The following is a 15,411-nucleotide window of genomic DNA, read 5'->3' as shown; positions in this document are numbered from 1 at the left end:
AATAACACTTTTTAATGACCTCGATTTTTCTTTTTTGAAAACTAGGATCCAATTAGTTTTTTAAATAATTTTCCAGTGTGTAAAATGTTAATTTTTTTTGATTTTATGGCTACCTTGGTTTGGATTTGTAGAGTGCCTTACCCATGAGAAGATGTTGCATGAGTTAAAAGCAAAAACAGTTCAATAATGAGCATCTTGTCTCCTTCCTAATTTCTTCTCTTTATTTAAGGTGTGACCCCTGCCCCCCCAACTGTTCTGGCACATAAATGAGGAAGGCTTCCTGATGCTTAATTATCTGATGCTTAATTATCCATGTCACATCTGACAAGTGACTGACTGAAGTAGTTTCTGTTATGACAAATGGATCTTTTAGAATGGACTGATTCCCCCCCGCCTTTGGCAATTCACATCATTGGCCTAGAAAACACCCAGTAATACAGAATTGTTTAAATTAGTTTGCAAAATCGTAACCAAAATGGCTTTGATTGGAAATCAAGTTTTAATGCTGCTTTGAAAAATACTTCCGTACAATGTTATCTTTCTCATAATGAAAAAAAGAAATAACATCTGATAAGTCCATGGTTTGTTGAAAGCACAGGTATTTTTTGTTTCCTTGTCTTAGGTCTTCCAAAAACTCTGCTTTGAGCTTGTTAAGTTCTTCGGCTAGAAGTTTCAAGTTGTACGGAAACAACTGTTCACCTAAAATAAAGATATTCTCAAATTATTTGTGTAAATTAAATCAAGCTGGACTGATGACAGCAGGAAATTAATTTGATTACTTCAGACAAACCATTCAGATTCTTCTATAAATCATAATTGAGTTGGTGTAATATATAGACAAAGGTCACATTAATGTGATACAGGCAGATCATTTAAATAACTTGCTATGACATGCACGAGCAGAAAAGACAAACCTGAAAGGGACTTTTGACAAAATAAGTTGACTTAGTCTTATTGAATTAACAGGTAGTAAGGCAAAAAAGCAGAGCTAGAAAATGACAATTTGGCTTTGAAGCTCTGATAGACAATACCTAGAACAGTTGTCCAATATAATTTTCTACAATGATGGAAGTACTCTATATCTGCCCTGTTCTATCCAGCAGCCACTAGCCATGTGGGTAGTGTGACTGAGAACTGATTTTTTTGTTGAACAGCTTTACAGAGATATAAGTCACATAACATACAGTTTACCCATTTAAACTACAATTTAGTGGTTTTAGTATATTCACAGATATAAGCAACTATCACCACAGTCAATCTTTGAACATGTTTATCATCTGTACTCTTAGGTATCATCCTCTTAACTCCATTCCCCCCCTCTCTGCCCTCAATCCCTAAGCAACTGTTAATCTACTTGGGGTCTCTAGATTTCCCCATTGTGGACATTTCACATGACTGGACTCATAATGTGTGGCCTTTTGTGACTGGCTTCTTGCACTTTGCATAATGTTTTTAAGGTTCATCCATGTTGTAGTACTTCATTCCTTTTTGTGGCTGAATAATCCATTGTATGGATAGACCACATTTTGTTTGTCAGCCGATGGACATTTGGGTTGCTTCTACCTTTTGGCTATTAGGCATAATGCTGCTATAAGCACTTGTGTGCAAATTTTTATAGGAACATATGTCTTCATTTCTAGGTCCCGTGGTAATTGCATTTAATTGTCTGAGGAACCGCTAGGCTGTTTTCCAAAGCGGCTGCAGCACTTTACATTCCCAGCAATGGCATATGTGGGTTCTGAGTTCTCCGCATCCTACCTCTTGGACTTTTGGATGCTAGCTGTCCTAGTGGGTGTGCAGTGGTGTCTCACTGTGGTTTTGGTTAGCATTTCCCTGATGACTGATGATGTTTTCATGTGGTTACTGGTCATTTGTATATCTTCCCTGAAGAAATTTCAGATTCTTTGCCCATTTAAAAAATTGGGTTATTTTTGAGTTGTGAGAGTCCTTTATGTATTTCGGATATAAGTCCCTTATGAGATGTGATTTGCAAATATTTTCTCCAATTCTGTGGGTTGTCCCTTCACTTCCTTGATGGAAGGAGAACTGAATTTTTTTTCCGTTTTTTTTTTTTTTTTTTTTTTTGGTGATACGCGGGCCTCTCACTGTTGTGGCCTCTCCCATGGGCCCAGCTGCTCTGCGGCATGTGGGATCTTCCCAGACCGGGGCATGAGCCTATGTCCCCTGCATCGGCAGGCGGACTCTCAACCACTGCGCCACCAGGGAAGCCCAGGAGAACTGAATTTTTAAATTTTATTTAAGCACAGTTCTAGAAGCTAGTACCACCTCCTTCACACACACACAAAAAATTAATGGGTAGGAAAAGAGTCAAGAGTAATTTGGGCATAACCCTATTCCCCCTTCCCTTCATTTTATGGACAGGCAAATAGTTGAAAGAACTCCTACAACTATTTTTGTTTTCATTCTGATCCGATGCCATTTTTGTTCCAGCTCTCTTTTTCAAACTTTGGATTACAACGCATACTAAGATGGAATCAAATAGAACACAGTTCATTAAACATGTGAAGGTTTTGTGAAACTTGTTTCTATGCAGGAGTGTGTCTGTGTACTGGGCTACACACTAGGTTACAGTATTAAAACCTGCTTACGGATCATGGTTCAAAAAAAGTCTGAAAAGCAATATGGTTAGTATATTGTTTATTTTTCCAATGTTCTAAGTTTTTGTAAAGGTATTAATAATAAATGTTGGTGATGTGGGGGAACATGACAGAAAGCACCAACGAGAATCAGACTTAGCTCAGCAACAGGTTGCCCAGGTACAGTATTTAGCAGGTGTTAAGTTCAGCCTTGGGCAAGTTACTTATCCTCTCAGACCTTCCATTTCCCCATTTGTAAAATTACACTTACTTGATAGGATTCTAAAGACTAGAAACAATATTTATAAGGCACTTAGCATATAAAAGGAGTTCAAGAAATGTTAAGCTGCTGTTATTTTTTAAATCAAATTTTAAATATAGCAAAGAGTTCAATATTTAAAACCTGAAGGAGGGCTTCCCTGGTGGCGCAGTGGTTGAGAGTCCGCCTGCCGATGCAGGGGACACGGGTTCGTGCCCCGGTCCGGGAAGATCCCACATGCCGCGGAGCGGCTGGGCCCGTGAGCCATGGCCGCTGAGCCTGCGCGTCCGGAGCCTGTGCTCCGCAACGGGAGAGACCGCAGCAGTGAGGGGCCCGCGTACCGCAAAAAAAAAAAAAGAAAAAGAAAAAACAGAAAGGAATTATTTTATAAAACTATAATTATCACATATTTCATCTAAGTTCAGACTGACAATGCACTAAGCCTGTTCAAACTCCATGCTGATTTTACACCTGGCCCCTGACTACCTCTCCCCATCCCTTCAGCCCAGACTCAATGGCTTTTTTTCTGTTCTAGAACATACCAACTTTACCTGTGGACTTTTGCACTTGATGTGTCCACTGCCTAAAATGATCCTGCAGGCATCAGCATGGCTTGCTGTTCCCTTTCATTCACATCTTTGCTTCAATGCCATGTCCTCTGAGAAGGCTTCCTGATTACCCTTTTAAAAATAAATCCTCCCATCACTACCTTGCCTTACCCTACTTTACTTTTCTTCAGAGCACTGGCATATATTCATGTATTTATTTATTTTTTGTCTGTCTCCTCACTATGATGTTCTGCTCCCTCTCAACTCCCCAGTATCCAAAATAAAGCCTAGTACAGAGTAGCCGCTCAATAAAAACCTATTGGATGGATGAATGCCTGGTTCCAGAGGTAGAAGTTTTAGCTTAATATAACCAAGTTGCATATTTAAACTGAAAACATGATGTAAACTTTATGAATGAAAGCAAATAAACTACCCACGTCCACGGAACAAGAGTAGCAGGAAAGAATAGTCTCAACTAAATAGAATCTTAACCACTCAACACACCTTTCGCTTCCTTCATTGTCTGAGAGACAATTCTTCGGAGGGTCTGATCAGCTTGATGAAGAATGTTAGTTGAACAAATAATTCTGTCTGTTTCCTAGGTAATAGATATTGTTATTGGAACAGTTATCTAGTTTTACAAAAGAAATAACTAAAGTGTAGGGGATGCATAGGTGAAGAGATACAGAAAAGGAAACGTGACTTTTCTGTTCCAGTTATTCTTCCCTAGGAGAGGGTCTAAACGAAATACATCCAGTTGTAAACTGGGTTCCACGTAGGCAGTATGCTGGTAAATGTCTAAGAATGGGCTCTCAAAGAGAAAAACACAAACCTATCCATAGCATTTTGTCTATTTCTACGACGTAAATATTCCCATCCACGCCCACTTCGAGCTACCAACATGTCAACAGGCTCCAACGTTTCTGAAAATTGAACAGTCGTCTTCGACCAGGCAGTGCGAGCTCCCTCCAGAGTACCACTGCATCCAGGTGTCAGGAGCTGCATGCTGGTACGATGCCAAGGCAGGGACAAAGTGTCTCCCACGTGGTATTCATATTTTACACTCGGGGCAAAAAGATCTTCCTACAAAAAGGTCCTCCTCATTTATACTAAGTCTAAACTGGAAGACTTACCTTTTGTTCCACATTCTCCTCCACGTATTTTATTGGATTTTCCAAAGCAGTAAGCAGTAAATCAGTCAATTTCAGTCTATAAGAGAAGGTAGGACAAAATAAATCCTTATATCAAACACCTGTTTTTAAAGAACTTGTGTTTATGGGTACTAAGCTGAATTCTAGAGGAATGAAAGTGGTATATCCGAACTCCTGAAGAAAAGGGGAAAAGCAAAGCGATTTGGGAGCTACCTTCTACTTGCAAAATTAAAATGTAGAAGCTCAAAACAAGTCATAAGCCCCCCAAATCCCCTCATGTAAAAAATGTTAACTTCCTAAGACTCCTATCAATATGGTTTTAAAAGACATTCTCTCTTTTCCCTCATTAACTGCTGAACTTTAGGCTCCTAGAACTTTATATTCCCTAAAGAAGGAAGCTTAGTCTTTATTTTCTGGCTTCTGCTTATTTACTGGATGTGAATTTGCAAAGTTCCCCACAGGACAAGAGGTCATCGAGGGTTGCAGTAGAATTCATTTAACAAATATTTATTGAGCATCTTCATATATGAAAAATGTTGTACAACTATGTATGTGAAACTATGTGCTAAGCTGGGGGTGTAGCAAGATCCCTACCCTCTCTAAGCCTGATAACGTAATGGAGAGAGAGAATAAATAAATAAGCAAAAAATAATAGTTTCAGACAGTGACAAGTGGATAAGTGAGTGAAGATAATGAACAAAATGATCATAAGAGAGTAACTGGCTAGCCTACTTAACACCCTTCCCGCTGGGTAGGATGGTCAGGGAAGCCAGTGAAGCTTACGTACGTGGGAAGGGTAGAGGGGACGGCAAGCACTATGGCCCCGAGACAAGAACAAGCTTCTCGTGTTCTGGGGACAGAAAAGGCCAGTGTGGTTGAAAAGGAGCAAGGGGAGAGTCGTGGGACATGAGGCTGGGGAGTTAATCAGGATTAGAGCTGGGGGGCGGAGAGGATAACTTGGGAGGTTGGAATCGACACATACACGCTACCATATATAAAATAGGTAACTAACAAGGACCTACTGTAGAGCACAGGGAACTCTACTCAATACTCTGTAATGGCCCATATCGGAAAAGAATCTAAAAAAGAGTGGATAATATATATTATTAAGTGAGTCAGGTATAACTGACTCACTTTGCTGTCACCTGAAACTAACACAACATTGTAAAGCAACTCTACTCCAATAAAAATTAAAAGCAAACAAAGAAATTTAGGGATCAGATTTAAAATTCCAAAAAAAGGAAAAGAAAAGAAAGTACTGAATGTCATGTCTCTGAGAATATAATTATGAAGTCTGTCACTCAAATATCACGTACATGACAGGCAGATTTTCGTCTGATGAGATTTTTAATTATACGAAGTGAAAACTTTTAATGCAATCATTAGAGAGTTACATGTCAAAGTAAAGCTCTAATTTAAGTTTTCCAGAATAGTCTCATCTTAAAAAACAAGATTCTTTCCCCCCCAGCGTTCCACTCTCTGTTTTTGCTGACCTAAACTTTTCCCCCTATGAGTCACCCAACTAGAAAAACAAAACATCTTCCTTGAATGGACATATTTTTAGTAAAAGAATAGAATGTTAAAAAAAAAAAAGGAATCAGGGTTAGAGTGTGCAAGTTATGGTAAGGAGTTTAAATTTTACTCAGATACAAGGAGTAGCACTGAAGAAACGTAAGCCAGTGAAGTCATTGAATTAAACCTTCGCCTCAACGTGATCTTTCTCACAAAGAAAAGAGCCCAGGTTCTGGAATGAGTGAGATTGCAATGGGTCCAAATCTTGGCTCTGCCATTTACTATCTGCATATGTTACTTTACTTACCTGGCCCTCAGTTGTCCCATCATGAAAGGGAGTAATTGTATCTGCCCTCAAAGGGTTGTTGTGAGGACTGAGTCAGATTATACGTATAAAGTGTCCAGAACTTGCCCAGGACATAGTATCTGCTCGACAGCTGTTCCTGCTAATAGTAGTACTAGTAGTAGCATTAGTAGTGGTAGTGGTAACAGTAATAGTAGTGGTAATAGCAGCAGTGGTGATAGTAGTATAGTAGTAGTAGCAGCAGCAGCAGTAGTATTTCACAGAAGCCTGGGAAAGGTATATTTGTCACATCATCTTTCAACTTCCAATTCAGGGCCACCAGACTTCAGACTTCAGTCATAGCCATGCTATGACTCTTTTGGACCATATTCTTAAGACCCAAGACAAAACTGCAGATTATGTTCGGGGTTGGTACTGACACTGGCAAAGCTCACACTCTTCCTTGCTTCTAGCAAGAACTGGCCCCCAGAGCAGTGATGCTAACCTTAGACTGCTCTCATGGGGTAAAATGGGGTATCTCAATGCCTCAACCAGCCATTCACTTGCAAAGGAAAACATTTTCAGTACTCCAGAAAGAGTAGCCATCAACTGGCTACATGCTCGCCTTCTCAGAGTTTCAAGATGTTATGAGAAGTTAAAATTAGAAATCTCAGCCATAGCTTATTTCATTAACCCTATAAACAATGGTTACTTAAATCGAATCTTTTCTTTTTTCCTTAGAATGTTAGAGTATTACAAAATCCATGGAAACTGTATCCTGGGAACAAAACATTTTGAGGAATGAGTTTAAAAAATTAGCCTTTTAAAAACTGCTGATCCCCTCTGGACAACAGTCAGGCAGGAACTAAGGAACTGTGGGCAATATACCTCTCGAACTGCACTGTCCCATGCAGCAGCCGCAGGCCACATGCAGCCAGTTAAGTTTAAAGTGATTAAAATAACATTTAAAATTCAGGTAGTAAGTTGCACTGGCTATACTTCAAGTGCTCAATGGTCAGTCGCATGTGGCTAGCAGCTACCATGCTGGGCAGGGCAAACAGAGAACATTTCTATCATCAGTGAAACTTCTATCAGAAATGTGCTGAACTAGAACTCTCCAGAACTCTCGAACTCTCAAGACCTATTTTAGGAATGAAATGCATTAGGCACCATAGCCACAAGCCTCACATCTACACAAGCAGTGTAGGTTTTAGGCAAATTAGGATTTAGTACCAGTTCCACTCCTTTTCTCTCTATAAGAAGACTACTGGGCAGTCTATTTAGACTATGCTACTTCAACAAGAGTATCAGAGATGTGCCCTACTCTGAACTCCCTGCCCTGACCTCTGGAAAACAGTATAATTTTAACAAGAGTACACATCTGCAAACAAACCTGGGTTCACGTCTCAGCTGTAACTTACAATCTCAGTGACTCTGGGCAAACTAAACTTCCTCACTCAGTTCCCTCTTCTAAAGAAAGGGGAAATAATGTCCTTCTCCAAGGCTTGTGTGAAGAGTAACCGGGTGGATACAGGGAAAGCATTCAGCACAGTGCCTGGCTCAGCAAAGCAGCTAGTGAAGGACACCTTTGAGTAGGCTACCTGGCCTCTGAAGTACACGCTGGGCTCTGAATTGTGAGGCTGTTGTGTTCCCAAGCATTTTTCTCAGGGTTGGGCTTTTCTATCTTGCTTCCCATCAGGTGGATGGTCTCGGCAGGCACTGGAAGTGGTCTCTGGCCATTCCTCTGTAGACAGGTCTCGAGAGAACATTCTAAAAAGAGCTGGCAGAAGCCTAATGAATCTGAAAACCATTCAAAAACCACAAAATTACTAGGGTACTATTTTTCCAAAATGTGAAAAAAACGTACTTAGACAAGTTATCCCACCTGCAGCAGGAAAGACCATTTGCAATACTGAACGTGTAGCTTTGAAAATTAAGTAAATCCATATAAACCTCCTAATCCAATCAAGCTCTCACTAAAGACAGTAGTGATTTTGATATGCGAATGTCTGAGTGTAAGAAAAAAAATGTGTTAATTACATTTCCGAGCCAGCTGATAGACTTCATATCTCATACTTTGATAATAAAAGTTGTCATCTAAAATCAAAAGCAGAGGTCTAGAAACAGCAGTCTTCGTTAAGAGATAGTGAGACTGGGCCTCAAGTGCTGAAGAAGATATCAGATCTTGATCCTTCAAGCAGGTTAGAAAATCCTCCCACATGGCTTCAGTCCTGCTGGGTGGGGCAGACATCTGACACCCGTTAATGACAGCCAGAAAGAAGTATTCAAGGTACTTCAACAGTTCCTGGCGAAGCGATTTCCACTGGGATGGCTGCAAAATACCGTAGAATTGCAATTTATATTAGGCTTTGGCCAGTAGAGTGGTCATGCCTCAACAACCCCCTGCTCCATATGATAATTTCTGAACCATTTGGAGTTCTCTAGACACAACTTGCTTTCTCATCCTCATGTCTTCATATACGCTGTTCCCTCTGCCTGAAAAACTACTCAGTGATGTTAGTTCTCTGTGAACTCTTCTCAGACTCAACCATGCAGAAGGCAGCTCAGATCGTCCCTTGCCTATCATGACCCCCTGTTCTGTGTATATTGGGTCTCCACTTTAACAGGGTTTACATTGTTTAGGTATCTCTATGTCCCTGCTAGATCAATAGTCTACTGTATACCCAGGCTTCAGCAGAGGGTCAGACACCTAATAGATGCTCCAGAAATGTATATGAAATGACTGAATGAATAAGTGAATAAATGAAAGAATGAAAAGCTGTTACCATCCAGGAGAAAGGAGGAACCAAAATCAATATGCTGGGACTTCCCTGGTGGCACAGTGGTTAAGAATCCACCCGCCAATGCAAGGGACACGCATTCGATCCCTAGTCCAGGAAGATCCCACATGCTGCAGAGCAACTAAGTCCGTGCGCCATAACTACTGAGCCTGCGCTCTAGGGCCCGTGAGCCACAACTACTGAAGCCCACGCGCCTAGAGCCCGTGCTCCGCAGCAAGAGAAGCCACCGCAATAAGAAGCTCTCGCACCGCAATGAAGAGTAGCCCCCGCTCGTGGCAACTAGAGAAAGCCTGCGTTCAGCAACGAAGACCCAATGCAGCCAAAAAAAAAAAAAAAAAAAAAATATCCTGCCAAGATAAAATAGTCTAGCTAAGATATAGCAATGCTCATTTGCCCTTGAAATAAGAAAAGTTGTAGATAGAAAGAGGATCAGCTGAAAGGTCCCTGGGTCCAGATGAAAAGACCTCAGGCTAACAACAGGATTGGAATGGGATCGGGAAAGATAGAGGAAGCAGACTGAGGAGAAGAGAATAAATAGCTTGAAAATATAAGTAGTCTTGCACTACTCAAAGGCTCTGGTGAACACTGACATAGTTATGAGGTCAAGGCTGGAGGGAAAACACAAGGACAGGAGATCAGGATCCCTCTCCTGTCTGTCCATGCTCTACCACATCACTGAGATTATGGCACATAAAACAGATGCATCAGCAAAACCCACTCAAAAGGAAACAGAAACACGATCACTTCCTAAAAGGTGAGATATCCTACTCGTGGTGACTGGATGAGCTCCATGGCCTTGGTCTGTAGGGGGAGAGTGGAAAAAATATAATAAGAAAAGTGAGGGAAAACCCCAGCAGATACAACAATCCCTATCAACAACTTCCAGCTTTCTCCATAGTGGTAAAAATACTATTACTTAAGTAAATCCGGTGCTACCAGGGGCCTGATACTGTATTTACCTCACAATTAACCAAGAATGAGGAAGTATATAACTTTGGTGGAGAAGTTCAAAACTCTTCCATGTGCCAAACGTACTGTATTTTTGCATATATACTTAGAGTGGAATCACACCACATGTGAATCTTATTTATGTAAATTCATCTACATTCGGCACTAAATGACAAAAATAACTTTAAAATTTTCAGAATATGTTAATCAAAGAGTATTTTCTCTAGAGTGAGCATGAGATGGGTGACGTGAATCTACTCTTCCCCGCGGAAGTCTCAGTTTTCTCAAGGGGATGCATCTCACAGCGCTGAGGGTGATCGGAGGGCTTAAAGAGAAGTATGTACTGGGAACCCAAGCTGACCCCTAAATACAAAGCCTATTACTTCATCTGGTGGTCAACTAAGAAAGAGCCATCTTTTCCTATTCTGGCAGAAGCAGGTTTACCCTCGGTTGAATGAAGATCCAGCTTCAGAGGCCAAGTCCTTCATTTGTACAGACTCTATTGTCACAGGAGGGGCCCTAGTAAGTACGCTGTCACTTATAATTTTGTACGCTTTTTCTTTAAAAGGGTTTCCCCAAACCGCATAACTTAAAGCCCCACAATACCTGGGTTCGCCTGGCTGAATGTTAAATTGGCTGTGCTGGAATTTTTGAGAGATTCTGTCCTTCTTTTCAGAACAACTTTCCCAAAGGATTTTCAGGAGGATATTTGATTATGGGGGACTTCCACCTTGCACGCTGACTTCAGACCCTAACCTTATGCTGGTGGCTTGTTTGCATCGATTCCTATTTCTAGTCAACTCATTCTGTGTTAAACCAGCTCCCCTTTCCTCGAACTCCTGTCTCTCCTCTATCAGAGATCCACCTCCCACACCAGGTATTACCCAGTACAAGTATCGTGGAGTTTGTAGATTTCCCTCCGCTACAGCAGTCTAGGCCCCGCCCCCTCCGTACTGACCAATGGGCGAGCGCTCGCCTCCTCTAGGAACGCGTCTGGCATGACGTCATCATAGGCGACGACGCCCACGGCCCAGCTACTCTCCTGCCGTAGACGGTGGCTGAGGGCACGCGCGAAGGTCGACTTTCCTGCTGCGGGCAGTCCGCAGAGGACGCAGAGACCTAACTTCTTCGGCTTCTCGCTGCGCGCTCCTCTGGCGTCCTCGCCTGCCTTCATGCTGTCGCGAGAGACCCGAGGTGGCTGTGAGCGTTGTCTGCGGAAATGTCCGCCAACTGCGCATGCACACTCCCACCGCCCTCTTGCGCCGCCTGTTGGCGCAATGGAGGAATGGGCGAGCCTTCGGCTCCAAACACCATGCGTGGTGGCGGTTGTATCCGAGGTCGTCCCCTTGGTCGCCGGAACCCCTGGTACTAAGCTTTCTGTGAGGCGAGTCCTCTAGTCTGGTAAGTCCACGGGGATGCGTTTCGTAAAACCTGGACGTTTCCTAAAGGGTCGTAAAGTTAGACAAACTTCAGTTAGAATCATCCTTCCGGAAACTTGCAAACCATTAGGATCTGCGCCTCGGGCTTTTGTTTGTTGGTTTTTACGATGAAGTCCCTTGCCTAGGAAAATCGCTGAAGGGACTTCGAGTCTTTTCCTCCAGCAGTCTTTGGAAGGTCAGTTACTGGAAATCAAAAAATAGGAGTCGAATCTGGGTCCGACGACTGTGCTCCGCTGCCCCTCACAGATGTGATAGGTGGAAGGGCAAAGTAAATAGTAGTCATTGCATCCTAACGCCGCCAGTCGGCAGCAAGTGCGAAGAAATAAAGGCAGGAAAGGAACATCCCCAGACTTCAAGCCCAGTGCATTCATGCAGAAAACACTAGGTATTTTAGTGTTAAAAAAGAAATGCTAAGCTGTGAAGAAGTATAAAACAAATTCTCTCTGTAGGGATGTGGTGTAGAAAAATTGAATTCATATTCTAGCTTTCACCTCATTTTAGGAGATTACTTCTTAGTCATATGAAATTATGTTTAAAATGTGAACGAGTGAAAATCAGTGTATACTGGGACAAAATATAATCAATAACCCAATGCTAAATCTGATATATTTTTGATTACAGAGCATGTACACATAATCTCATTTTTTTTCTCTTGGATTGAAGGTGAGCATTGAATTAAACATACTTTTCATTTCATGACATTTTATTGTCATAGGCCCAGTGCAAGATCCCTCTCCTTTATTATTTTTCATCACTTATCCACACTCACACTCATTTCCTCCCCTTTTCCTAGGCAACCTTTTTTTTTTCTCGTTTAAACATGGTTATTGTTTGTTTACTTATTTTAAGATAGACTTTTTAAAGAGCAGTTTTAGGTTCATAGCAAAATTGAGCAGAAAGTACAGAGAGTTCACATATACCTCCCCCCGCCCCCAGTCTCTCTGGCTATCAACATCCAGTGTGGTACAGTTGTTACAATCGATGAACCTACACATACTATCGCCCAAAGTCCACAGTTTACACAGGGTTTACTCTTGGTGTTATACATTCTATGAGTTTTGGCAAATGTATGATGATGTGTATCCATTATTATAGTGTCATACAGAATAGGTTCACTGCCCTAAAGATCCTCTGTGCTCTACCTGTTCATCTCTCCCTACCTCAGCAGCTGGTTATCTTTTTGCTGCCTGCATAGTTTTGCCTTTTCCAGAAGGTTATATAGTTGGAATCATACAGCCTTTTCATATTTGCTTCTTTCACATCTTTCATGGCTTGATTGCTTGTATCTTTTTAAGCGCTGAATGATATTCCACTGTCCGGATGAATCACAGTTTATCCATTCACCTACAAAGGTTACCTTGGTTGCTTCCAAGTTTTGGCAATTGTGAATAAAGCTACTATAAACATCTGTGTTCAGATTTTTGCATGGACATAAATTTTCAACTTATGGTATCTGGGTAAATACCAAGGAGCGTGATTACTCGATCTTGTGGTAAGAGTATGTTAGTTTTGTAAGAAAGTGACAGACTGTCTTCCAAAGTGGTTGTATCATTTTGCATTCCCACCGCAATGAATGAGAGTTCTTGTTGCTTCATATCTTTGTCAGCACTTGGTGTTGTCAGGGTTTAAAATATTCTAATAGGTGGGTAGTGTAACCAAACAGGACCCTATGGGGCCTTCCCAGAACAGACCCCGCCCCCCCCCCCCACCATGTCCTCCGCCTGCCTCTTGTCTGTAGAAACACTTTAGCCTCCTAGGCCTTCCCCAGGTTCCAAACAGTAAATTTAATCAGAGAAGTGAGAAAATGCAGAAAGAAAGGAAAACAGTCAAGCAAGACAAAATAATAATAGTTTAGTCATTAAACAAAGTCAAGGACCTTTACTTCCTCCTCAAGGGTTATAGATAATATTCTGAGCCAAGTCCTTTGAGCTGTTTTGCAGATACTGAAATCCCCACTAGGCGGAAGAAGTTAACTCTATGCTGCTAACAAGCACGTATGCATGGGGGCCCTGGAATCAATCTCCAGCAGATACTGAGGGATGACTATCTTCTCCGGTGAGGTTTTTGTTCATATCTTTTACCCATATTTATACTGGGTTGTTCATTTTCTTACTGTTGAGTTGTAAGTGCTGTTTGTATCTTTCGGATAACAGTCCTTTATATGTCTTTGCAAATATTTTCTCCCGGTCTGTGGCTTGTCTTCTTGTTCTCTTGACACTATCTTTGGCAGAGTGGAAGTTTTTCATTTTAATGAATTCCAGCTTACCAATTACTTCTTTCATGGATCGTGTCTTTAAAGTTGTATCTAAAATGTCATCACCAAACCCAAAGTCATCTAGATCTTTTTTCTATGTTATCTTCTATAAGTTTTATAGTTTTGCATTTAGCATTTAGGTCTATGATTACATTTGAATTAATTTTTGTGAAAGATAAAAATCCTGTATCACATTTTTTTTTTTACATGTGGTTATCTGTTTTTTCTACCTCCATTTTGTTGAAGACTTTTTTTCCTCCATTGCATTGTCTTTGCTTCTTTGTCAAAGATCAGTTGACTATACTTGTGTGAGTCTATTTCTGGGCTCTGTATTCTGCCCACTGATCTGCCTATTCTTTTTGCCAATACCACACTGTCTTGATTACTGTAGCAGTAAAGTTGGGTAGTGTCAGTCCTCTGACTTTGTTCTTCTCCTTCAATACTGTGTTGGCTATTCTGGGTCTTTTGCCTCTCCATATAAACTTTAGAAAAATTTTGTTAATATCCACAAAAGAACTTACTGGACTTTTGACTGAGATTGTGTTGAATCTGTAGATCACACTGGGAAGAACTGACCTCTTGACAATATTAAGGCTTTCTATCCATGAACGTGGAATATCTCCTTTCATTTAATCCTTCTTTGGTTTCTGTCATCAGTTTTGCAGTTTTCCTCACATAGACCTTTGCACAAATGTTGTTAGGTTATACCAAGTATTTCATTTTTAGGGTGTAATGTAAATCATATTGTTTTAAATTTGAAATTCCACTTGTTCGTTGCTAGTGTTATGAAAGCAGTTGACTTTTGTATGTTAATCTTGTGTCCTGCAACCTTTCCATAATCACTTATTAGTTCCAGAAGTTTTTGGTTGATTCTTTGGGATTTTCTACGTAGACAGTCAGGTCATCAAAGACAGTTTTCTTTCTTCCTTCTCAATCTGTATACTTTTCATTTCCTTTTTCTTATTACATTAGCTAGAGCTTCCAGTATGATGTTGAATAGGAGTGGTGAGACATTCTTGCTTCGCTCCTGATCTTTGTGGGAAAGCATCTTGTTTCTCACCATTAAGTATGATGTTAGCTGTAGGTTTTTTTGTAGATGTTCCTTTTGAAATTTTATTTATTTATTTATTTTTGGCTGCGTTGGGTCTTCGTTGCTGCACATGGGCTTTCTTTAGTTGCAGCGAGCGGGGGCTACTCGTTGTGGTGCACGGGCTTCTCACTGTGGTGGCTTCTCTTGTTGCAGAGCACAGGCTCTAGGCACGCAGGCTTCAGTAGTTGTGGCACGTGGGCTCAGTAGTTGTGGCCCACAGGCTTAGTTGCTCTGTGGAATGTGGGATCTTCCTGGACCAGGGCTCGAACCCACGTCCCCTGCATTGGCAGGTGGATTCTTAACCACTGCTCCACCAGGGAAGTCCCTGTAGATGTTCTTTAGCAAGCTGTAGTTCCCCTCTGTTCCTAGTTTGCTAAGAGGTTTTTTTTTTTTATCATGATGAAAATGTTAGATTTTGTCAAATGCTTTTTCTGCATCTATTGATATGATTGTGACTTTTCTTCTTTAACCTGTTGATATATTACATTAATCAATTTTCAAATGTTCAGCCAGCTTTGCATGCCTAGAA

At 41.1% G+C, this 15,411-nt stretch overlaps 1 protein-coding gene across 1 annotated transcript; it reads right to left on the bottom strand.

Moving 5' to 3' along the window:
• Window positions 1-499: 499 nt before the first annotated feature.
• Window positions 500-11,319, bottom strand: PSTK (phosphoseryl-tRNA kinase; the record flags this gene model as incomplete). Its single annotated transcript, XM_082674156.1, has 6 exons — window positions 11,058-11,319; window positions 8,391-8,682; window positions 7,952-8,150; window positions 4,538-4,613; window positions 3,909-4,002; window positions 500-699 (listed from the first exon to the last, which is right to left on the bottom strand). Exons 1-6 carry the CDS (start codon window positions 11,271-11,273, stop codon window positions 500-502), a joined length of 1,077 nt encoding a protein of 358 aa, XP_082530282.1. The 5' UTR covers window positions 11,274-11,319.
• Window positions 11,320-15,411: the final 4,092 nt, after the last annotated feature.

This window comes from Grampus griseus, assembly GCF_964374135.1.
Source record: "Grampus griseus genome assembly, chromosome: 16".
NCBI lineage: Eukaryota > Metazoa > Chordata > Mammalia > Artiodactyla > Delphinidae > Grampus > Grampus griseus.
This window is presented reverse-complemented; position numbering and strand designations above follow the sequence as displayed.